The sequence below is a fragment of the Trachemys scripta genome, chromosome 3 (genome assembly GCF_013100865.1).
Source record: "Trachemys scripta elegans isolate TJP31775 chromosome 3, CAS_Tse_1.0, whole genome shotgun sequence".
Lineage (NCBI taxonomy): Eukaryota > Metazoa > Chordata > Testudines > Emydidae > Trachemys > Trachemys scripta.
Window position 1 is genome coordinate 136529703 of NC_048300.1, and position 24903 is coordinate 136554605.

The window sequence follows — 24903 nt, forward strand, 5'->3', positions numbered from 1 at the left end:
CAAAGTTGCAGAAATAATAGCTGGATTTGAGGAGATGAGGTTTCTGAACTTTTCTGGGGCTATCAATGGCACACACATCCCAATACTTTGTTCACAAAAAAAAGGGCAAGTGAATATGTGAACCGAAAAGATTACTATTTGCTCATTCTGCAAGGTTTAGTGGACAGATTTAGAGGCAGATTCAAGATGTTGAAGAAATCAAGATTGTACTTGAAGAAGGGACTTTATTCCACAGAAAGGATATGGTTCTCTACAGTGTGTCTGTACTGATTGTTATTTTTGGGGACACTGCATACCCATTCCTGCTTTGGCTCATTAAACTATACCCAACATCATTTACCCTGGAAAAAGAGACTTCAGTTATAAACTCAGTAATTGCAAAATAGTCATGGAGCATGCTGAAATCTTTTTGGCGCTTCCTATCCCATCTGGATGCCAATTGGACAATGCTGGTTTGTATAATCATTGCATGCTCCACATTCCATAACATTTGTGAGAGTAAAGAGGAGTGCTTCTGTCTTGAGTGGGCTCAGAACAAGTCTGGTTTACAAACTGTGCACACTGGTCTTGGTCCCCAGCGCACAAGGGAAATCAGGGATGCCAGATGTGCCATCTCGGCACAGCAAGGAGACAGAAGATGATATATGACCATGCTGAGGGACATCTTTACATCTTATACAGCTGCTGGAAAAGCATATGGTGGAACATTGGCATGTACATATGGGGCTCCATACTTTATGCTCAACAGCATCCTGTGTGGCAGCAGGAGAAGGAAGAGGAGGTGACAGTTTACAGACAGGTGCAGTGGCCTCAGAAGCAGAGAGACCCTGAATTCATTTGGCTACCAGTTCTATGAGCCTCTTCATTAGGGAATGCTCCTTTTCCTTGTGGGCATCATCCTGTTCCTTATGGCGTGGCTCCTGCGCTATTAATTGGTTCATCAGTGTCTCTTCCTGCTGAAGAGCCCAATCCTCCCATGCCTTGAGGTACTAAGACTGCTGCTAGTTCCTCTTGTCTATCCCTATGAGCAGGTCTTCCAGCATCCTTCTCTATTTGCCTCCACTGTGTGTGGGGTGCTGCTCCTGCTCTCCTGGCAGAATGGTTTCCCTCTCAGGAGCCAAAGGACCTGCTGATTCAAAGAGAAGCACAGCATATTTTCTTTTCCTTTAGAAGTAACTGAGTAATCTCCCGACATAACATAACTATGCTGTAAAGGTTACAATTTTGTTACTTGTCAGCATTCCAGGAATGTGACTGTTAGATTTTCCTTGGTTCTCAGACAACTTTTGCAGCCCATGAGGAAGGAGCAGAGGCAAATAATGGTGCGATAAATGTACTTATGTTTTTCAAATATAAAGTTTTTATAGTGTCTCAAGGGGGTCGGGGTGGCAGTTCCTTCCAGGGGCTATGTTACCAGTTTGCAATCTCTTCTTTAAAGGCTGGGCAACATCTGGAGAACATAATGGTTTTCAAGGTACCAGAATGGAAAAGAGAGGTGGCTTTCCAGTCCTGTGAAGGAGATCTGGGAATCTATGCCAGAGAGATGTTTCTGCTAATGATTACCCCTACATATTGCTAAATGGAAGGGTTTGGTCAGCTGTGAATGTGGACCAAGCAGATTTGCACTGCCACTGAACCTCAAGACTCGGAGTTTCTACTACATCAGAAATTTGCTGAAATATGCTTACAGGATTGGGAAGTCATTCAACTGGAAATTAACTATATTCTCAGCAGCTTGAATGAGAGTGTCACTTAACTGGCTGTAGAACTGAGTCTTCATTTCTTCAGGAGCAAGTAGTGTTGGGGCGTAGGTGCTTGTTACTGTCAGAAAGTTGTTGTGGGACAATAGTATCTGCAATGTCATTAGGAGCTCAGATATTGACATAGGTTGCTGTGGTAGTTTATTAGCGATGGAGTTTGCTATTGCGAAACCTACCCTGTGTAGGCTGATGTTTTGATCTGCCTTGTAGCCTGACCAGTAGAAAGTGTATTATTTTTCTCTAAATGTACCACTGTCATTTAGTCTAGTCAGCAACATCTATTTGATACCAGTATACCTCTTTTTATACAATTGCAGTTCTTCTACAGGCTCAATTTTCCTTTGAGCCAAGTAGTGTGAGAACGATCCAGCATCCAATTGTCAGTTTCAGTCCGTTTTTAAAATTGTTTCTCTCACTTAAAATGGAGATCCTGATGATTGTGGGAAACCAGCCAGGAGTCGGTGAGAGGCGAGCCTTTTTTACCCCCAACTTTTATAGGGGCCTCCTTGGATTGAGGCAAGTGAGGCCTAGTTGCCTAAGTAGGACCTCTGTTTCCATCACCGAGCGAGAATCATGCAACCATCACACCTAGACCGCTCATGTGGAGATTGTTGACTACCAGCTTTTAGCTTCTCAGGCCTAACGGGAAACTCACATCATGAGTCTTTTTGTAAGGGTTTGATGAATGATGATGGGAGGGTGGAAACTGTTGGTACCAGTAGATTGTCCACACAGAATAGTTTAACATGCAACCTGTGGTGCATCGTAGCAGGATGCACGCTCTGGGATACCGCAAACTTTACCCAGAGGATAGCCAAGGCTCGAAGGCTGAAGGGTGCTGCATCTGCCCCGCAGTGCCTGCTAATTTGGCTATGTGGCTCCTGACATTGTCTAAAGAGGGTCCTCTGCCAGGCACCTGGGGTTTAATGGCCATTAATCCATATTAGGATTCTTCTGCCCATTTGAGCCCTAACTGTTCACCCTGCTACTTATGAAAGGTGTACACTTAGATTCACCAGTCCCAGATCTAGATACTGGACGTTTAGCCCAGATGAGGACCTATAGGAAAGGCAGGGGTGGTCTTGAGGTGAGGCTGTAGGTGGGAGATTTTCCCCTATGCTGCTATGGCACTATGGTATCACTAATTGTGTCTGTGCCTTCATGTTTGATTGCCCATGTGTATAAATGGGTGCAGCTCTGAATATGCATTGGTGTGCATGTGTGAATTAGTAGATGTAGATTCTTTAAAATATGTGAAAACTAGCTTCCACTAGTGTGTACATCAATAATTTTGTGTGTGTGTTGTGCATGTGTTACAAGAGATATCTTTCTCTGTAAGTACAGTCTATAAATGTGTGAGTATACAATATACCAGGGCCTGTATGTGTTCCTGAATATGTGTGAATGCCAAAGTGTATGGGTCTAAGAGCCATCTGTAAATGACATAGTGCACGACAGTGTGCACAGTATGGCAATGAGTATGTGGGAACAATGTGGGGTATGCTGGGTGGGTGGCTGGCCTGGGGCACGGCTCCGCATGCACAGTGTGGCAGTGCCTGTCTGTAAATAACGGGATAAGCTGTGGGTGTGACTGGCCTGCGGAACAGCTCGCTGTGCACAGTGTGGCAGTGCTCATCAGGGCTGTCCTTACCCATATGCAAACTACGCAGCTGTGTAGAGCACCAGGAAATTTGGGGCAATTGGGTGCCCCGAATTTCCTGGTGCCCTACGCAGCTACGTGTTGCTCCAGCAGCCAGCCCAATCCCCTGGCCGGCTGAGCCGGCCAGGAAATCTGCCCCCGCCCCTGTTCTGCCTCTTCCCCAGGGCCGGCTCTAGGCACCAGCGTAGGAAGCAGATACTTGGGGCAGCCAATTCAAAAGGGCAGCACTCCATCCGGTATCGGGGTGGCCCGTCCGCTGAATTGCCGCCGGAGAGGAAGAGAGGGAGGACCTGTCGCTGAATGGCTGCTTGGGGCAGCAAAAAAACTGGAGCCAGCCCTGCTCTTTCCCAAAGCACCTGCCCCTGCTCTGCCCCTGCCCCTTCCCACCCCTGCTCCGCCCCCACTCCACCCCTTCCCAAACTACATCCCGGGAGACTGCAGCAGGGGTCGGGCACGCCCTGCACTCACCAGGTGGCGGGAAGTGGAGTGACCAGGCCCCAGCTCGCTCCACTCTGCCAGCTCCCAGCCGCACCGCCGGTGAGTGCTGGGGGGCGGTTCCCCCATCCCCCAAGTCCCAAGACTGGGAGCCAGGGGAGTAGAGCGGAGTGGATTGGGCCCGGGTCACTCCACTTCCCGCTGCCCTGTGAGTGTGGGGTTGGGCCTGCCCTGCAATCACCGGTGGCAGGAAGTGGAGCGACCTGGCCCCAACCCGCTCCACTCTGCTGGCTTGATCTGGGGGAAGTTTCCCCCCTGCCCTCCAAACCTGCTCCTGCCGTCCCCCCCCCCCATGGAGTCCTGGGGGCCACACACCCCGCCGTGGAGGCCTGGAGACACCCTCCCTGTGTGGGGGCTGCACCAAAATGCCTAGGTACGGCCCTGGTGCCTGTGTCTGAATGATGGAGGTAGGCTATGTGAATGGGTGGTCTGGGGCATGACTTGGTGTGCAGTGTGGCAGTGCCTTTCTGTGAATAATGGGGGTAGGCTCTGGCCTGGGTGTGACTGGTCTGGGGCACAGGTCAGTGACATGTGCACAGTGTGGCAGTGCCTGTCTGCGAGTGACAGGGGGAGGCTGTGGGTGTGACTGGCTGCCACCTGGGGCACAGCTCGGTGTGGCAGTGCCTCTCTGAGAGTGACAGGGGGAGGCTGTGGGTGTGGCTGCCTGGGGCACAGCTCGGTGTGGCAGTCAGGGCCGACGAGACGGGGGGGAAGCCGGTACAAATTACAAGGGCCCAGCGGTCTGGAAGGGGCCCGGCTTCTCCCACCCCCCTCGTCGGCTCTGTTTAGCCGGTCCGCCCTTGCTGGGGGGCCCGGAAAATTTTTTTTCACTGGGGCCCGAACCTGCTCTCGGCAGCCCTGGTGGCAGTGCCTGTCTGTGAGTGACAGTGGGGAGGCTGTGGGTGTGACTGCCTGGGGCACAGCTCCCTGTGGCAGTGCCTGTCTCTGAGTGACAGTGGGGAGGCTGTGGGTGTGACTGCCTGGGGCACAGCTCCCTGTGGCAGTGCCTGTCTCTGAGTGACAGTGGGGAGGCTGTGGGTGTGACTGCCTGGGGCACAGCTCCGTGTGGCAGTGCTAGTCTGTGAGTGACGGGGAGGCTGTGGGTGTGACTGCCTGGGGCACAGCTCGGTGTGGCAGTGCCTGTTTGTGAGTGACGGGGTGTGTGACTGGGCTGGCTCGGCGCGCACAGAGTGGCAGTGCCCCTGTGCCAGTGCCGGGGGCTGGCGGTGCGTACAGCCGCCCAGGCGGAGCCGTGTGCCGAGGCAGGGTGCACGGCCCTGCCCTGCCCTGCCCTGCGTGTGCAGAGCGTGGCGGCGGTGCCTGTGTGAGTGAGTGAGAGAGTGACCGCCCGGCTGTGTCAGGTGACTCGGGTCACGCAGTCTCTCTCGCTCGCTCCTCGGGGAGGACGCGGGCTCTGGCTGCCTGCTCCGGTCCAAGCACCGCCCGGCCCAAGACCCGCGGGGAAGGGACCGAATCGGAACCTCCCGCGACAGCCGCGATGAGCCAGGTGCCGAGGATGCCCCAGGAGGAGGAGGAGGAGGAAGATGAGCTTGTTGGGCTCGCGGATTACGGGGATGGGGCCGAGTCCTTCTCGGATGGAGACCCGGAGACCGGCGCCGACGAAGCGTGTGAGTGCCCCGCCGTGCCGGGGAGGGCAGCGCCGCCGCCACCGCCGCAATGCCTGCGGGGCCGGGAGCCGACCCGGTGCTGGGTGTGGGGGCAGGAACTGATTGTGTGGGATGGGAAGGGGCTGGCGCTGTAGGTGGGATGGGAAGGGGCTGGCACTGTAGGTGTGGGGGGATGGGGCAAGGCAGGGGCTGGCTGTGTGTGGTGGGAAGGGGCTGGCACTGTGGGTGTGGGGGGATGGGGCAAGGCAGGGCCGTGCACCCTGCCTCGGCACACGGCTCCGCCTGGGCGGCTGTACGCACCGCCAGCCCCCGGCACTGGCACAGGGGCACTGCCACTCTGTGCGCGCCNGGGGTGGGAAGGGGCTGGCACTGTGGGTGTGGGGAATGGGGCAAGGCAGGGGCTGGCTGTGTGGGGTGGGAAGGGGCTGACATTGTTGGTGTGGTGGGAAGGGGCTGGCACTGTGGGTGTGGGAGATGGAGCAAGCCAGGGGCTGGTTGTATGGGGTGGGAAGAGGCTGACACTGTGGGTGTGGGGGATGAGGCAAGGCAGGAGCTGGCTGTGTGGTGGTGGGAAGGGGCTGGCACTGTGGGTGTGGGGGGATGGGGCAAGGCAGGAGCTGGTTGTGTGGAGTGGGAAGGGGCTGGCACTGTGGGTGTGGGGGGATGGGGCAAGGTAGGGACTGGCTGTGTGGGGTGGGAAGGGGCTGGCACTGTGGGTTTGGGGGGATGGAGCAAGATGGGCTGGCTGTGGGGGGCAGGGACTGGGGGTGACTGGCTCTCTCGGGAGGGCGCAGGGAAAGGTACTATGGCAATGGGGGACTGGGTCTAGGTGTGGGGGAGCAGGGAATGGGGCAGGGCAAGGGCTGGTTTTCTGGGGATGGGGAGGAGATGGCTCTGGATGGGGGGATAGGATAAAGCCATCGACTGACTGGAGAGGGGGCTGGGGCTGGGACTGGAGTGGCTCTGTGGGGAGGAGAAGGCAATGTGGGGATGGAGCCTGGCTGTGGATGTGTGGGAAGGGGCAAGGCAGGGGCTGAGTGGGGGGTGGAGTCATAGAATCATAGAATATCAGGGTTGGAAGGGACTTCAAGAGGTCATCTAGTCCAACCCCCTGCTCAAAGCAGGACCAATTCCCAACTAAATCATCCCAACCAGGGCTTTGTGGGAGAAGAGGCTGGCTCTTTGGGAATAGGGGGAGGGGCTGGCCCTGAGAATGAGATAAAAGAAGGTGTTGGCTGTGTGGGTATGGGATGGGACAGGATTTGGTGATGGGGGTATAGGATGGGGTTAGGGTCTGTTTTGGGAGGGTAAGGGATACTGAGTAGGGAGGTAGAGCAGTGATCCTGTATTGTGGGGTGGGGGAGAGTAAGCAAGTTTGAGCATGTCAAAGTTGGCTGTGTTATGGGGTAGGAGGCAGGAAGGGAGAACAAGGTAGTTGTATGGTGAAGGGAATGTATGAGGAATAGGGATATATTAGGAAGTATGAACAGGAATGGATGGAAGGACATGGGGACTCAGTGTTCTGATGGGGAGAGGAGAGCAGCACTGGTTATATGTTGGGGAATGGGAATAGGAGACATTCAAACAGAAAAACATCTCCATATAGTACTTGCCATGTCTTCTGCTGTGAAAGTTTTCCATGTATAATATAATGGACATGGCCTGGTGATGTTTCTTTAAAGTGCCAAGACACGGGGAGGACAGATGTCAGGCTATAAAAGGCAGCAGCAAGCAAAGAGCACTGTATCCAGGGCTGCTCTGCAGCTGTGAATGTCAGTCCCCAGACTTCCAGGCTCTGCTTAAATGTATGTGTGACCGTATGCATATATATGTTGCTGTGGGTGCCTGCATTGCCATTTGCTTTATCCATCAGTGCATGTAGAGGCAACAGTGATGTTACAAAACAAATGCTTGTTGGGAAATACGTTACAAAAGATTACAAAAGAGGTAGGCCAGGCCAACACCTGTTGCTTTCACTTAGAATGTGCACTGTTTTCCCCTTGAAACACTGTTACATTTTACAAAGGAGCTTGGAGAATATTGAATATTTCAGGGGGTTGCTTTTTAAGTACATAATACAAAGCCAAATATTCATTGATATACAGACTGATATGGTGTAATAGGTATTGTTGCTTTTAAAACCACTTAAAACATCCGAGTAACGGATTTTCTGTGTTAGTGTGTTTATTTTTTGAAACTACTTATTTATTTAGGAAGTTTTAAGAAGTTTACAAATCCTTGCCATGTAAATATCAGAAACAAAACAATTTATTACAACAGTTAGCTTTTGTTTAAAGAGATATTATACAGGACTATATTAATCCACTTTCTGTTTAACAGGGTATTACCATATTACAGAATGAACATCATTATAACACTTATGACATTTCTAGTGATTTTTATTATATTGAGTGAAATCTTTGTATACACATTTAACAGACCAGGTATGTCTATCAATATATATCAATATTCAAAAAAAATTAGACAGGTGTACTGGTGTTTTTGCAGGTGATTGTACTATGTCTGAATATTGAATAAAATGCAACCAAATAGCTCTGTCCTCTGTCTATTTTGCTGGGTACATAATTTGTGTGTTAATTTTTCCATAACCAGAGCCTTCCATATTTTTGAAACATTTCTCCATAGTTGAACTATTTTTCTTTTTACAATGAGATGCTACCAATAGCCTAGCAGCTACTAGCAGATGAGAGATTAATTCTTTATTTCTTTTGTGTGACCATTTCACTAGGAAGTCCCAAGATGATTACCAAAGGATCATTTGATAATAAATATCCAATAGTTTGTGATATGTGGCTACAGATTGCATCCCAATACTCTCTAATGACTGGACATGTCCTGCATACAATCTCATCTTTCACCACAGTTTCTCAACATTTATTTCCATACAGTCTCTCTCTATTTTTAACCTGACTGGTGTGAGGTACCATTGAAACAATATCTGAAGGACATTTTCTTTTGTTGTGCTACAGATGGAGGTTGCTGGTCCTCTTTGACAAATCAAACCCCATTCCTCTGGAGTAATTTGTCTATCCACATCTTTTTCCCAATGTGTCATATATGAACACTTTTGTTAGGAAAGCTGTCTGCAAAGATTGATATAAATTAGTTATAATTTTTTTGTTTTCTAATCAACAGCATGTTTATTTGTAAATAACTAAATTTGGGTAGAGTTTAAGACTTGCTGTAGACAAGTAATCCAAAGGAACTTACTGAGAAGAGAATGGTGATTATTTCTCAGTAGACCCTTGCTGTCACTGCAGCAGTTAAAAATACCCAACAACTCTAGAAAACATTTTTTCGTAGTAGCATAGTAATATTATATTTAACTGATGAAAACAGCTGTGTCCCAGAAACATCTGAAGGAGGCAAAAGCACTGAGGGAGGAAATCTCCATGAGGATCCCCTTATGGAATTTATTCTCTGTTGTTCCTTCAGGGTACCCTTTTTCCCTTGAATGAACCATGAAACCCTCTTCTAAACCGGATGGCTCTCTGGAATCCACAAGTGGGCAGGGCAATTCATAGAGACTCTATGCCTCCATGCAGGCTCTGGCCACCAACAGCTCTCTTGGAAATCCAGTGGATCTGGCCTGCCTGTTGCTTCTGAGACCTGCAGAGGGCAGAGTCTCTATAGAGGGAGCCTGGAGCTGTGTTATCTCCTTTACTTAACTTCCACTGGGCTGGAGGGAAAGATGTCTTTCTCTTCCCCTTGGCTTACCCTTACCATTCTCCAGGACTCAGGGAGCAAACTCTGCAAAGATCAGAGTCATGGATCCCTCCTTCCCATGAAAGAGGAGTGGAGGAAGATCAATATATGGCAGATAACTTTTTCCAAAAGTTATTAGTTTGCTTTGTCCCTGTACCCCACCATATCCACATAGGGGTTATGATTGTACATGCACAGGGAGTTTCTGAACATATTGTGGATCACCTCCCAAGACTAGTAGTTACTTGCCTTTTGGCTGAACAGTGGAAAATGTTAGTGCATAAAACACAGCAATCTTCCAGCTTTCCACATATAATCATTCTTTGTTCTTCCATTCAAAGACCTCAAAGCACTTAATTTTGTAAAGCCTCACAACCCACTTGAGCTGTATGTAATAAAAAATCTTCTCACTTGCAGTTGGGAAACTGTACTACAAAGCACCTACATGACTGGCCCAAAGTCATACAGGAGTAGAATGCCAGATCTGGAGGGTCTGTGCAGAGCAGAACCCAGATCTTCTGATTCTCAGTCTGTTCTTTAGCCACAAGAACATCATCCCTCCCCCACCCTCACTTCTAGTATGTATGAACTAGGGTTGTCGATTAATCACAGTTAATTCACGTGATTAACTAAAAAAAAATTAACCATGACTAAAAAAATTAATCACAATTAATCACGGTTTTAATCACACTGTTAAACAATAGAATACCAATTGAAATTTATAAAATATTTTGGATGTTTTTCTACATTTTTGAATACTTTGATTTCAATTACCACACAGAATACAAAGTGTACAGCGCTCACTTTATATTATTTTTATTACGAATATTTACACTGTAAAAATGATAAACAAAAGAAATAGTATTTTTCGGTTTACCTCATACAAGTACTGTATTGCGATCTCTTTATCGTGAAAGCTCAACTTACAAATGTAGATTTTTTTGTTACATAACTGCACTCAAAAACAAAACAATGTAAAACCTTTAGAGCCTACAAGTCCACTCAGTCCTACTTCTTGTTCAGCCAATCACTAAGAGAAACAAGTTTGTTTACATTTACGGGAGTTAATGCTGCCCGCTTCTTATTTACAATGTCACCTGAAAGTGAGAACAGATGTTCACATGGCACTTGTAGCCGGCATTGTAAGGTATTTATGTACCAGATATGCCAAACATTCATATGACCCTTCATGCTTTGGCCACTATTCCAGAGGACATGCTTCCATGCTGATGACACTTGTTAAAAAAATAATGTGTTAATCAAATTTGTGACTGAACTCCATGGGGGAGAATTGTATGTCTCCTGCTCTGTGATTTACCCGCATTCTGCCATATATTTCATGTTATAGCAGTCTCGGATGATGACCCAGCACATGTTGTTCATTTTAACAACATTTTCACTGCAGATTTGACAAAACGTAAAGAAGGTACCAATGTGAGATTTCTAAAGATAGCTACAGCACTCGACCCAAGATTTAAGAATCTGAAGTGCCTTCCAAAATCTGAGGGGGACGAGGTGTGGAACATGCTTTCAGAAGTCTTAAAAGAGCAACATTCCGATGTGGAAACTACAGAACCCGAACCACCAAAAAAGAAAATCAACCTTCTGCTGGTGGCATCTGACTCAGGTGATGAAAATGAACATGCATTGGCCTGCACTACTCTGGATCGTTATCAAGCAGAACCCATCATCAGCATGTACGCATGTCCACTGGAATGATGGTTGAAGCATGAAGGGACATATGAATCTTTAGTGCATCTGGAACATAAATATCTTGCAACGCCGGCTACTGTGAAATAGGCAAGGGATATATTGTAATTGTCTCCCACTATTGGGGTGGGACACAGGATAGGGACTTAAAGAGGACTATTTGAAAGAAACTTATCAGTTAGCATCTCCAGTAATGTGATGAAGCTAATATGGTATATGCTATGTACTATCCTCACTAGTAGAACACAGTAAAGACTACATATTGCTCTCAATGATTATCAACTCTCTGAGCAAGGCTTTTGTCTTGCTTTTTCTTTATAATGCAGTGTGTATGCCAGTGGCACTGTATTAATATGTGCAAAACTGCTGTTGATATCTGAAGTCTGTCATGGCCTAAAAGCATCTCCATTGTGTAGGAAAGTGCTTCTGGATAGGTTGTTTTGCACAAAACTTGATTTGTGAATACTTCCGAAGGGCACATAGTTTAACTAGCATGACTTCTGCAGTCTGGTTTTTCATGGTTGCAGATAAAAATTAAAATAAAGGATCATGCTGCCCTCCAGTGGAAACTGTTGACATCTTTAGGATTTGTTCTATGTGTAAACCTCACTTTTATAAATGTTAGCCTTTTAAGTAAGAAATATCAATAATTATACTAATTTTATTCTGTAAAGGGAAGAATAGATTTTTTTCCCCACTGCCAGAGTAAGTGAAATGTGTATATTAGTGTTTATCATATCATAACTACAATTCAGAACCTAGTCTGGAAAGTTGTAGTGACGTATCTACAGGCATTTCTGTGGCAAGCTGGGGAGGGCCTTGTCATGTGTGCAATAAAAAAGAATGTGGGCGGACAATGTATCGTCCCGTTCCTCTACATATAAGGAAATCTCTAATCTTCTCAAAGAAAAATGCTCTAGCAATTCTGCCATCTCGTCATAAATCTGAAAATATAATTTATCTGTCTCCATCTCTGAAACTTGAAAAATAAGAAAGATAAACTGCAGTCCTAAAGCAATAGAATTCACATCAGTTGTTTTTAAGTATAGTTTTAACATTAAGCAGTCTTTAAATTAGGATTCCAGAAAAAGTGTAGCAGTTTGGCAGTTTACCTAATATGACAATTCATTTAAAAATTCAAGTAATTAAGAATAATTGGTTTTGGACAATATAATTTTTTTTTATTCTTTGAAACATGCAAAAAAAGCACAGCCTAGAAGGAACACAAAAGACAGTCTTTCGTTCAAAGTGTTTTTTATTAAATAAATCATCAAACAGGTTTTCACTTATGATCTTGAGTTGGCCAAGACAGTTAGCAAATTGCCCTATATAGGTATAGCTACACTGTAATTAAAAAACCGCACTGGCCTGTGTCAGTTGGCTTGTGGGCTCAGGCAAAGGGGCTGTTTAATTGCAGCGTAGATGTTCAGGCTTGAACTGGAGCCTGGGCTCTGGGCCACTGTGATGTGGGAGGGTCTCAGAGCTTGGGCTGCAGCCCAAGCCTGAATGTCTTCACCACAATTAAACAGCCCCTTAGTCCCAAGCCTTGTGAGCCTGAGTCATGTGAGCCAGCTGCAGATATCTAATTGCAGAGTAGGCATACCCTATATAAACACATGTACATACACATTGATGCGACTGTACTGTACATTTTGGAGCACTGGGAATCTTTCAAACACCTTTTTTTCTTTTTCTTTTCTAGGAAAAAACAAACTATGAAGTCCCAGAACTTTGGTTTGTTTTATCCACAAGACCATATCTCCAGCAATGGAATTATCACAACACCATGCTAGGGCAGTGGTTTGTTATTTATGAAGAAGAAGGGGTCCCTTCCTTGGCCCTCCACTCTGAATTGCCAACACCACTTTTTGCAGCAGTTATGTTTTACTTGGAGGGCTTTCATCCATGTATTATCCAACCTGACACTGTTTAACTTGTGGTATCTAATGGGATCATAGTACAAGGTGGTATGAGTACAGGCCTTTTAAAATTATCTAAAAATCATGGGATCCAGGAGTTACAGCATCATCTGCACTTAACCTCAGTCATTCTGATAACACTATGTCACAATCAGCGGCTGCCTAGTCTAGCTGCTCTTGAGCCAGTAGGTGGTGCCAATGTGATGCTCTGTACCAATACAGACAAGATGTTAGTTCCCCTGGAATAACACTTGAATAATTAACACAAGACACATAACAGGTATGTACTACATTTTTTTACATGCCTGATGTGCACACCCCAAGCATGTGTACTTCAACTAACATACCCAATTTATGGAAGAACATATAGGCTTGATGACAACACATTGCTTACACGTTATAGGTGAAATTCACCCCAGTGCAGAGAATCTATACTACTTCAACCCCTCTTAGGTTCTTGTGTAACCTGTACTGGCATGAATTTTTCCATCTTGCAAACAAAACATCAATTTATATAACATTAGTCATCAAGAGGTGCCTGTACTTATTTAACTTTAATAGTATTTCACTTTGAACACATATACTTGTGTAGCGATAAGAGTACATTAGATGACTACCCTAGAATCTTTTATCATATCATACATAACTATCTCATACAGTACTTTATAGAAATGGGGCTGAGCTACAACATTTCTTTCTGGATTTCAAACCTTCCAAAGCTGGGAGATGGTTGAGTTTGGGGGAGTTAGTTCAGCTCATTAATTTTTCTTTGGAAATTGGAGCTGAGTTTGAATTTCAGATCCTCAGAGTTTGACTCTGGATCAAGAGTTTTGGATTCAGTCCCATCTCTGATTACATACTAAATGCGTGGTGATAAGAAGATGACGTTCAAGTATGCCAGTCATTGAGATAATTTTCCTTACCAGATTCACTTAAGAGTGCTTCCCTGAATTAAGTCAATTATGAATTATGACAGTGTCATTAGTTGTAAAATGTTTATTGGGGAATCAGTATTGTGAGTTAGACTGTATCTCAGGTTCATACAGTCCAGGACATCTTTTCTGAAAAAAGATCTCATAAACCTCTCTCATTGTCAGATATCTTGCAGGTCTCTCTTCCCCAATAACTTTATTTCTGCTGAAGGCAGATATATGGTCCTCATCAGCAGTCAAGAACTTGCAGGATCAAATCCTTCATTTGCCATTCCTGAATTCATTCATTTTGAATTTTGGTACCTTTTCATGAAGGTTGATCATTTGTCTAAAAAGTATGTTTTTTTGGTTTTTGATACAAAAGATGTTTCCACAGGAGTGAAGGAAGATGAGTGATTGTTATACATACTATACTTGAAGAAAATCTCTCTTTGTTGCTATAATATACAGTAACTCCTCGCTTATTGTTGTAGTTTTGTTCCTGAAAAATGTGACTTTAAGCGAAATGATGTTAATATTATTTGTTTAAAACTTATACTGTGTGTGTATATATATATATATATATATATATATATTGTTTGTTTAAAACTTATACTGTGTGTATATATATACACACAGTATAAGTTTTAAACAAAAAATACATAACATATACAATATATAATATATACAATATATAATATAGTCTTTTGTCTGGTGAAAAAAAAATTCCCTGGACCCTAACCCCCCCCATTTACATTAATTCTTATGGGGAAATTGGATTTGCTTAACATCGTTTCGCTTAAAGTCGCATTTTATATATACACAGTATAAGTTTTAAACAAACAATTTAATACTGTACACAGCAATGATGATTGTGAAGCTTGGTTGAGATGGTGAGGTCAGGGGGTGGGATATTTCCCAGGGAATGCCTTACTGCTAAATGATGAACAAGCACTCGACTGAGCCCTCAAGGGTTAACACATTGTTGTTAATGTAGCCTCACACTCTACAAGGCAGCACAAATAAAGGGAGGGGAAACAGCATGGCAGACAGAGACACACACAGCGAGAGAGATGTGCATTGCCTCTTTAAGTATGCTGATCCCACTCTAAATACATTGCCTTTTAAAGTAGATCAGCAAATTGAGACAGCAGCTGCTGCTAGCAAGCTCCCTCCGTCCTGAGCCCTGTCGTGTCCCGCCCTTGCTCTATGGAGATGGGATAAGCGGGGGGAGGGGGAGGAGGGGCAGAAGCAGTGGGGAGGGGGACAGCAAGCAGGAGGCTCCCGGGAGCAGCTCCAAGGCAGAGGGCAGGAGCAGCACATGGCAGTGGGGGGAGAGACAGCTGAACTGCCGGCAATTGATAGCCTGCTGGGTGGCTGCTGCACAGGGAACTTAGGGGAGTGGGGAGCTAATGGGGGGCTGCCGGTCCAACCTGGTTCAAAGCCCCCACCAGCTAGCTCCGACAGGCTGCTCTTTCTGCAAGCAGTGGACAAAGCAGACGGCTGACAAACAACATTATAAGGGAGTATTGCGCAACATTAAATGAGCATGTTCTCTAATTGATCAGCAACGTAACAATGAAACAACGTTAACCAGGACGACTTTAAGTGAGGAGTTACTGTATCAGTACACTGCGCCAACAGTGAACTAACATGTCTTTCATGGTGGGTGTGAGAGTTCCTAGTTGAGGTGTTTAGTTGTTGCCAGCATTGTTAGTCTGCTACAACATTTGTTTTCTGAGGCAGACCACTGTCTGCTGCTATCTTGATGGTTCATGTATGCTGTGCTCATGTGTCTCTTTCCTGTATGTGCTTTATGGTACAGACGAAATGTTGCAGAAGTGCATGAAAGTACTTTGTAATTATATCCAGTACCACCTTTCAGCCTAAGGTCTGAAAACATTTTAAAAACTCGTAAGCTTCATCTAAAGCTTTTTATCAATTTAACCATTTTGGTTACCTGTATAATTTACTGAAAAAGTTAATTTGTTATGTCCCTTTGTGTGGATACTTAGACCGGTACACAGGTGCTTATACTGCAATACTTTATTCCTCTAAATTTCACCTCTGATGAAAAGCAGCCACCTCTGGAGTTTAATACAAGCTGTCCAATAGCACACAGTAACATCTCTTCTGTTGGAGATGGAACTTCCAATAGCCCAATGAGCCTCACCGCTGTGCTGAGGCTTTGGTTCAGTACTGACCTAGAAGGAAGACTGCTGCCTGCTAAGTTGCCACCTTCACCTCCTGAAGCACCTATGGCATGTATTTTCTTTAGAGGCTTACAATCCTGCATAGGATGGTATGTAACTCTAGTAGACTGAGTCAGCAACAAAAAGTACTACCCTAATATTAAATATACTCTCCCCCCCACCCTCTCCTCTCTCCCACAAACTGGATAAAGCCAGTAACTGTCTGGATAACCAACAGTAATCCTTGCTATTGGATAAAGAGAAATTAGATTATTTTAAAAAACATTTAAAAGTATTTCAAGTTCAATTAGACAATAAAAGGACAGTGATATTAGAATCACATTAAAAAGCGACAAAGAGTTCTGTGGCACCTTATAAACTAACAGACGTATTGGAGCATAAGCTTTTGTGGGTGAATACCCACTTCACCCACGAAAGCTTATGCTCCAATACATCTGTTAGTCTATAAAGTGCCACAGGACTCTTTGTTGCTTTTTACAGATCCAGACTAACACGGCTACCCCTCTGATACTAGAATCACATTGTTGATGCTTGTGGCACCTTAGAGACTAACAAATTTATTAGAGCATAAGCTTTCGTGGACTACAGCCCACAGCTATATGCATCCGAAGAAGTGGGCTGTAGTCCACAAAAGCTTATGCTCTAATAAATTTGTTAGTCTCTAAGGTGCCACAAGTACTCCTGTTCTTTTTGCGGATACAGACTAACATGGCTGCTACTCTGAAACCAATAGTTGATGCTGTTCTTAATTCTTATCTTTTGCATAGAAATGCAAGGAAGATCACTAGGCAAGTGCTTTCTGAGTCTGTGTCAAGATCCACAAAATTATCCCTCTTGAATCAAAATGACATAAATGGAGGCTAAACTGCAGCCTGGTAATCCCTTTCTCTTTGCATTATTAATGGGATCATCTTTTTTCTACCTACATCAATACTGTGACAATCTGTCTCTGGTGTTGTTTTTGAATGCTATGGCTATTAACAGATAACATGCCCGCACGTATGCATAGATACATACATCATATACAAGTTTTCAAAGCTGGATTGCATGTGAGAGAATACTGTCAGTTTTTTTTTAAAATAAAACCAAATAAGAAAGAAGCAAATTGTTTAAAACAAAGCATTAGTCCAAAAAGAAAGATGCTTCTAACATTTCTTTGATAGTTACTGTGCATCACAATTGGGATAGAAGGGCTGAGTCATAACATGAGAGTGCAATAGAAAACTATCTTGGTTTGTTTTTTTAGTTTGAGCTGCAGTGGCCGGTGTTATAAGAATGAAGACTTTTAAGCTAGAGCTATGGACAATAACTCCTCCACACCAAAAACTACCTGATAATTTTATTATCTCTGATTCTTTTAGTTTGTGAGAGGCTCGCTGGTCTCCACCTCATGCACATATACCTGAGGTGATAGATCATAGTGTGTATTAAATCTGAGCGAAAAGAAGCACGTGCCCCAAAAGAGTTTATTATCTAAAGACATGGTATAACAGGTGTGTAAAATAAGCAATCAGGATGGGTGGATGAGGTAACAATAACAGAAGCATGTTTCATCATGTATTGGCTTATTACACCTATGAACTGTTCACACAGCTAATCAACAGTAATAGCAACCTGCTACCTACTGAACCATTTTCAGTCAGCAGTGACTTGTAGGCATTGCCGTAGAGGTGCCTTTTTAGGAAAGATCTGAAGGAGAATAAGGGGGTAGCCATGTGGATTTTGAAAAGGAATCTTTCCCTTGTGTATAGGTAAGCATAAGAGAAAGTGTGAAGGAAGCAGATAAGCAGGTGATGAAGACTGGCATCCTTGGCAGAGCAAAGGCAGGGGTTTACCTCATAATAGAACAGTTAATTTGGTAGATCTAAATTAAGAAAGGCCATAAAAAAATCAAGGAAAAGTTTGTATAGTATTTGTTGCAGTGGAGGAGGGAGAGCCAATGGAGGGACTCAAAGAGGGGAGTAACGTAGTTAGAGTGACGAGCCAGGTAGAGTATCTTAGCAAAAGTAATTTGAACAGAATTGCAGGGTTGCAGCATCAAGGCCAAAGGGAGTATCTATTCTTAAGGTCCTGCACTTCAAAACAGCTGATGCAGGTAGAGTGAGAGTCTGAAAGGTTGCTGGGTTGCAGACTTACTGTATAAAAATGGTTATCTTGCTATGGCTGTAAGGCTTCAAGCTGGGGAGAAATGAAAAGCGATTATGCTTCTGCCATTATATCAATTATGGGGTACATTTTAAAACCCTCTTTTTGTCATCCCAGTCACTGCAAAGCATGTTATCAATTTACACCGTGGAAAAATAAGTCCCTGCTGGGGACTTTCAACACACATCTGATTTCCCCTCATGCCCTACTGTACATCATTTTAAAATGTTCATTGAAGCTTCGGTCCTGCAAATGCACAGCACACAGAACTGTGATTTCTTCAGTGGGAGTTTTGCACATGATGATTTGCAATATGAGGTCCAAAATTGTCAGCACTGATAGGTCTGGTCTATTAACTCTGTTCTGATGCCAATTACAGTGTAGTACAATAGTAACACACCAAATTCTCATTCTAGGGCTGCTGAGCATCCTGGCTACATGGCGGGCATCAGTGAGCAGTAAGATAAATAGTGAAGTGACAGCAAGGAGTGATGGTCCTTAAAGAGTGTACATTCCCTAACTGGATGCTGGTTATTTCTATTACTCCACAAAAACACAGCTGAAAAAATATATATCTGATTATAATGGAGATTAGACCTAGATGTTTTTAGGTTGTGGGAGGCATGAAGAGTTCGTTTTTGGGTGAACATGTGTGTTTGATGCCACCTAATTGCTCTATACCCAGGTATCTTTTTTTCAGATGAGAAGTAGTAGGTTCTCAAACAGTAGTTTAGGAGGGGGAAGAAATTTTATTTTAAATATCTTTCTTTCCACTTTCTGAGATTTGGCAGTTGTAGTCTAGATGTAGATGTAAATGCACGTAAAATAAAGTAGTGTAATTAACACTGCAAATGTAAGTAAGTGTAAAGTGCATATAATATAGTATTTAATATAAATACAACTGTTGTAATTTATCCCTGCTGGAGTGTATCATTCTTCTTATTGTGTGGTTTATTCAGTTCTGGATTTCAGTGACCCCTTCAATACTGAAGTTAAGCCAAGAATCCTACTTATGGGACTGAGAAGAAGTGGGAAGTCTTCCATTCAGAAAGTTGTCTTTCACAAAATGTCTCCAAATGAAACCCTTTTCTTGGAGAGCACTAACAAGATCTGCAGAGAAGATGTTTCCAACAGCTCCTTTGTTAACTTTCAGATATGGGACTTTCCTGGGCAAATTGACTTCTTCGACCCTACGTTTGACTATGAGATGATTTTCAGAGGCACTGGAGCACTGATATTTGTCATAGATTCTCAGGTAAAGAGAATATTATAAGGGTAGTATTCAGGCCACCTGTTTGTCTTAGTCATTTTTCTCCTCCAGCTATAGGCAAATGGAATGCAAACACAGAGACAGTCAAATTTTCCAAAGCACGTAAGGCACTTAGAGCCTAAGTCCTATTGACTTTTAATGGGATTTAAGTGCTTTTGAAGATGATAGCCACCAATTACAATTAAGTTGACAGAGTTGGTTATTTTTTAACCTCTTTTTTGCAAATAAAGGTTCAAAACCTAGTTTTAGTTTTTATTTTAAATGCAGAAATAACTAGTCTGCTTTAAAGTCTCTGGTTCCGTGCATGGACTTGTTAGTGATGGCAATTGGGCTTTTGTGCAGGTATAGGCCTTTATGTTCACAGAAGTTTAAAACAAAGGAATTTTAAACTGTAGAAGTCTCTGCAAGTATCTTATAAAACTTAGCTTTTGTCTCATAACTGTTTGTCATAAGTTGTGGGTTTTATTTTTCCATTATTAGGATGATTATATGGAGGCCTTGGCTAGGTTGCATCTCACCGTGACCAGAGCTTATAAAGTGAATCCAGACATAAACTTTGAAATCTTTATTCATAAAGTGGATGGTTTGTCTGATGATCATAAGATTGAAACCCAAAGAGACATTCACCAGAGGGCAAATGATGACCTTGCAGATGCTGGATTGGAGAAAATTCACCTCAGGTGAGAGAAGCAACTGTGCACACAGTCTGCTGGAAAAGAATAAAAGCCATGTTTAATGCTAAAGTCAGAAACCAGAGCAGCCTATCTGATAGACAGTTTATCACTTTCTAATCTACTGAAGTAGCAGGCAACAAGAATTTATTAGATATGACTATTAAGGGAAAAGATAATGCCTTTGACTAATTCAGTCTGTAGAAAGAGCAGATTATTTTGGAAAATTGGAAATAATGCACTTCAACAAACTGGGAGCTACAGGACAATAGAAACTTTAATGCAGTTCTTGGGACTTGTTGTGAAATAAAAAATGCCATCATAATGATATAGTGCTTCACAAACATGCTAATTCATAGAATAGCTAATCACTTTGGTGGCACCTTTTCATTGTTAATTTCATCCCTACTATTTTCAAGATGTAAAGCAATACATAAAAGCTATGTAGTATTGCTCTCCTGGTATACAGAAAATGCTTTCCAGAGGATATTGAAGTGGGAACTAGATCATTAAATTCCATATATAGAACAGCTTTGCAGTATCTATGGTTTCATGTATTCATATTGTATACTGTCATGTTAAATATAGCCCTGAAAATATATGTTGTTGTTTTAATTATTGACTTCAGTTTGTTGAAGAACTGTGTTTTAGAAACATTATGCAACTTCTGATCACAAGGGAAAAATGCATAACTTCAAGTACTTTTTGTGTTTCAAAATATTTTACATGCCTCATTATGACAGATTCAGAATGTTCCTTTTATATGGCTAAAAGGAAAATATGGTGACATTTTTTCCAGCTTTTATCTGACAAGCATATATGATCATTCTATATTTGAAGCCTTTAGCAAAGTGGTACAGAAACTGATTCCACAGCTCCCAACACTGGAAAACCTCCTTAACATCTTTATCTCAGTAAGTACTTTTGTGTACTTTCTAGATTTTTGCATAGAACTGATTGAATACAAGAAAACTTGTGATTTATTCTGTAACAATTGAATCCTAAAAACTGCGAAGTGCCTTTTTGAGAGATGCTGTGCACACTGAGTTTCAAGTGAAGTCAGCAGGAATTTAGGGTGTCTACCTCATGCAGGATTTGGGCCCAAATCACTGCAAAATGTACAGAACAATGTAGCTGCATTTTTTCTAAATTGAAAATATTTTGAGATCATCAAATTATTTTTCAAGGTTAGATGGCACTTAGAGTGAGCTGACAGTCATCCCTCATCTGTTTAGACATTGGTTTGAATGTGACCTAGGTCTATGTGGTATGGCTTATGTTTGTTTGTTTTTAAATAGCACTTGACATTTTTATAAATTATAAGGCCAGAAGGGATCATTGTGATCATCTGCTAGACATCTCACCTGCTGCATAACACAGGCCAGAGGTCTTCCCTGGATTAATTCCTGTTAGAACCAGTGTATATTTTTTAGAAAAACATCCAGTCTTGATTTAAAAATTACCAGTGATGGTGAATCCACCACAGTCTTTGGTAAGTTGTTCCAACAGTTAGTTTCCCTCACTGTTAAATTTGTGTCTTATGTCTCATCTGAATTTGTGTAGCTTCAACTTCCAGCTCTTGGAACTTGTTTTATCTTAGTCCATAACTTTGAGAACAAATAAATGATAATTAACTGATCTTCCAGCAGACTAGCAGGGTGGGTGAGACTTTACAATTTGACAGGGTGGGGTGAGAAAACGGACACAGAGAAGTTAAGCGAGCTAGTGAAGCTGCAGCCAGAAATACTGGACTGCTGGTCAGTTAACGCCCATTCCCAATCTCCCGTTATCATAGAAAGTGATTGAAAAGGTGGTGGTTGTTCAGTTCCAGAGGCACTTGGACAACAGTACTAAAATACCTTGCTGAGCATTATACAAAATCTAAGACAGATAGCCATATAGCAGTATCCTGAATAGGTTCCCATTTGGGTGACAGCTTTCATTGGCGTTGACAACATGCCAGTTGCTAAGACTCGGGATCATAAATAATCTTATATTGGGATCAGCTGCCCGTTTTGGAACTAGCAGAGGATTTGTGCTGAACCATTCTGCAGCTCTTGAGATGATTGACCATAGGCTGTTTCTTCAATGACTAAGGGATGTTCTGGTGTGTCTGGAGATGCCCTGTAGGTGTTTTCAGTCATGCCTAGAATGCAGGAATCAGTTGGTAGTGATGAACAGTTCTTTATCAAGTCCTTGAAAAATGGTGTCCTTGAAGGATCTGTACTGTATCTCCCATGTTGCGCAGGGTATATCTTGCCAAGGAGGTTTGTCCAACTCGTAAACACAGGGTAAATATAATCAGTAAGTCAGTGACATACAACTGCCTATCTCTTGCCCTATGCACCTAGTAAGCTCTGCAACGTATGAACAACACTGTCAGCGTGATGGCTCAGAACTATCTTATCTTCAGTGTGGGGAAAATCAAATTCTTACTCCTGGGTAGAGGTAATCAGATAGCAAAATTAAGAGACTTGTTCTTCCTTCACTTCAGAGATGATAAATCAGATTCAGAATCTTGATATCAGTTTTGATCAGGCTTTTTCCATAGGAAGCCATGTGTTGGAGATAAAGGGTGTTTTTTCAGTTGAGCAATATGCACAGGTTATGTTTTCATTTATCCCATTAAGACCTTCCAACAGCAAAAGTGATCTATTGTTGTAATGATTCTGGGGTTGGAGCAGTTGGAGCAGAGTTTCCTGTCACTGGGAACTCTTTCAGAATGCAGTAATATATTTGCAATCATGATCATAGTATGCCTATCCTGTAGTCTTTATAGTCTACCTACCACTTTACAGATAGCCAAAATAAACTTGCACTGTTGGTCCTTAACTGTGTAGGCCTTTGCTACATACAAATTCTTCCTTTTGAGCCTTGGTCATAGGGATATTTGTTGTTTGGTTTTGTTTTTAGTAGGTGATTGGTTTTTGTTTATTTTTTATCAGTGTCCCCTAGGATGTAGAATTTGTTTGGTCCAGGGGAGATAAAAATCAATAACTTTTGAATTAAAATAAAAGTAAAGCTTGCTTTTGTTGTTCATATTGGATTTTGTTGTTGTTTAAATCTGACACTCTCTTGAAAAACTGAAATAGATTGTTGTAAATCCAATCTAAAAGGTTCAGCTCAAAATCAGTTTAATATGTTGGAATGGATCAATATGTAACAAAAAATGCAAAATACTAGCAATCATTATGTGTCCTGTACACTAGATAACTTATTGAATAAAAATCCTAAATACAGCTGTATGAAAACATGTTACAGGCCTGACTGTGGAATGACTTCTGATATTCCTTAAAACTCCATATATATTTAGGGACAAATCCTGACCCCCTTCACTTTGAGGATAGCCACACATTTTGTGTCTGTTCCTTGTTTAGATAAATGTCTTACATCTTAGCTATCCCATCAATATTAAGCAACACATCTTGCATTTCAGCTATTGAATATCTTTAATCAATCCATAGAGTAAAGAAATGTACCAGACATATTTGATTACTGAGGAAATGGTTATTTGTTTGTTTTGTTTTTTGCTTGCAGATATTCAGCAAGCAGAAGGAGGCTAAATGAATGAGAAATTATTCATTATGAATTACACAGCTATATTGAGAACTCTTGGGAAAATCTCAGTCCCAGAGCATTCTAAGGGGCAGGTACTGCAAATACTCACTACCGGACATAATCCATGTGAGTAGTTCCATTGAAGACAATGGGACTGTTACCAGGCATAGTGCTTGGTAGGCATTTTGGAGCATGGAGTATGTCTTTCCTTTATGGAAAACACTTAGCATGTTTTAGATTTTAATACAGTCTAAGTAATAAACAATTTTTAAGGATTATGTCCCAAATTACTTGTGAATGCTTAGATCCTTAGTCTGCTGCCGTTGAAGACAGTGGCAAATTCAGTGGAACATGGAGTGGGAGCAGGTATTTGCTTTTGTTCTGTTGTATGGCATCCTGAACACTTGAGAGAAAGTAACAATATCTATGTTTTAAATAGCATAATCCTTCATGTGACGGGAATGTACTGGTAATGTCTTTTTAACTTTCAAGCACAGCACTAAATATTTTGTTGAATGTAAAATCATAAACATAAAGCATTCATTTCTAACATGCCAAGTTCAGTGGTTTTGTTTCATTCTTACAACCAGGGCTTTGGAGCGGAGCCCAGAGCTGGAGCATGGAGCAGCTCCGGAACAGTGGAGCTGCAGGTTTTTACCTGGAGCTGGCACGGAGCCAGAGCACTGCTCCAAAGCCCTGCTCACAACCTAACTCACATATACTATATATATGTACTATATACCGATGAATAAGATGAGTAAAATTATCAAGCACCTAAGTGCAATTTCCAAAAGTGACGTAGGGTATGTGTGCAGCACAGCTAGACTCCCATGACTGGCCTGTACCAGCCAACTCGGGCTTACGGGGCTTGGGCTGCGGGGGGCTGATTCACTGTTGTGTGGACATCTGGGCTCAAGGTGGAGCCTGGGCTGTAAAACCCTGCAAGGTGGGAGTGTCCCAGAGCCTGAGGCTCCAGCCCGAGCACAGAAGTCTACACAGCAATGAAACAGCCCCGCAGCCCAAGTCCCATGAAGTTTGCAAACCTGAGTTGGCTGGCACGGGCCAGCCTCAGGTTTTTCTTTCCTGTGTAAACATCTCCCTATGCACTTGGGATCCTATGTCTCATTGGAAGTCAATGGGATTTAGGCCCCTAAGCCACTTAGGCACTTTTCAAAATTTTATCTGATATCTATGAAAATTAAAAGTAAATATTCTCCATTTTTACAAGAATTAATTT

General features: G+C 43.1%; 1 protein-coding gene across 2 annotated transcripts in view; it reads left to right on the plus strand.

The window, feature by feature from the left end:
* The first annotated feature begins 5263 nt into the window (after positions 1–5263).
* The window catches only part of RRAGD (Ras related GTP binding D), a 29447-nt gene continuing 9807 nt past the window's right edge, over positions 5264–24903 (plus strand). The window contains exons 1-4 of one of the 2 annotated variants that reach the window (XM_034766047.1): positions 5264–5543; positions 19127–19422; positions 19918–20117; positions 20908–21022. In XM_034766047.1, the coding sequence (XP_034621938.1) occupies positions 5414–5543; positions 19127–19422; positions 19918–20117; positions 20908–21022 (741 nt within the window). In that variant the 5' untranslated portion in view covers positions 5264–5413. The remainder of the gene's footprint in view (positions 5544–19126; positions 19423–19917; positions 20118–20907; positions 21023–24903) is intronic. The other variant, XM_034766048.1, reaches the window with a different exon arrangement.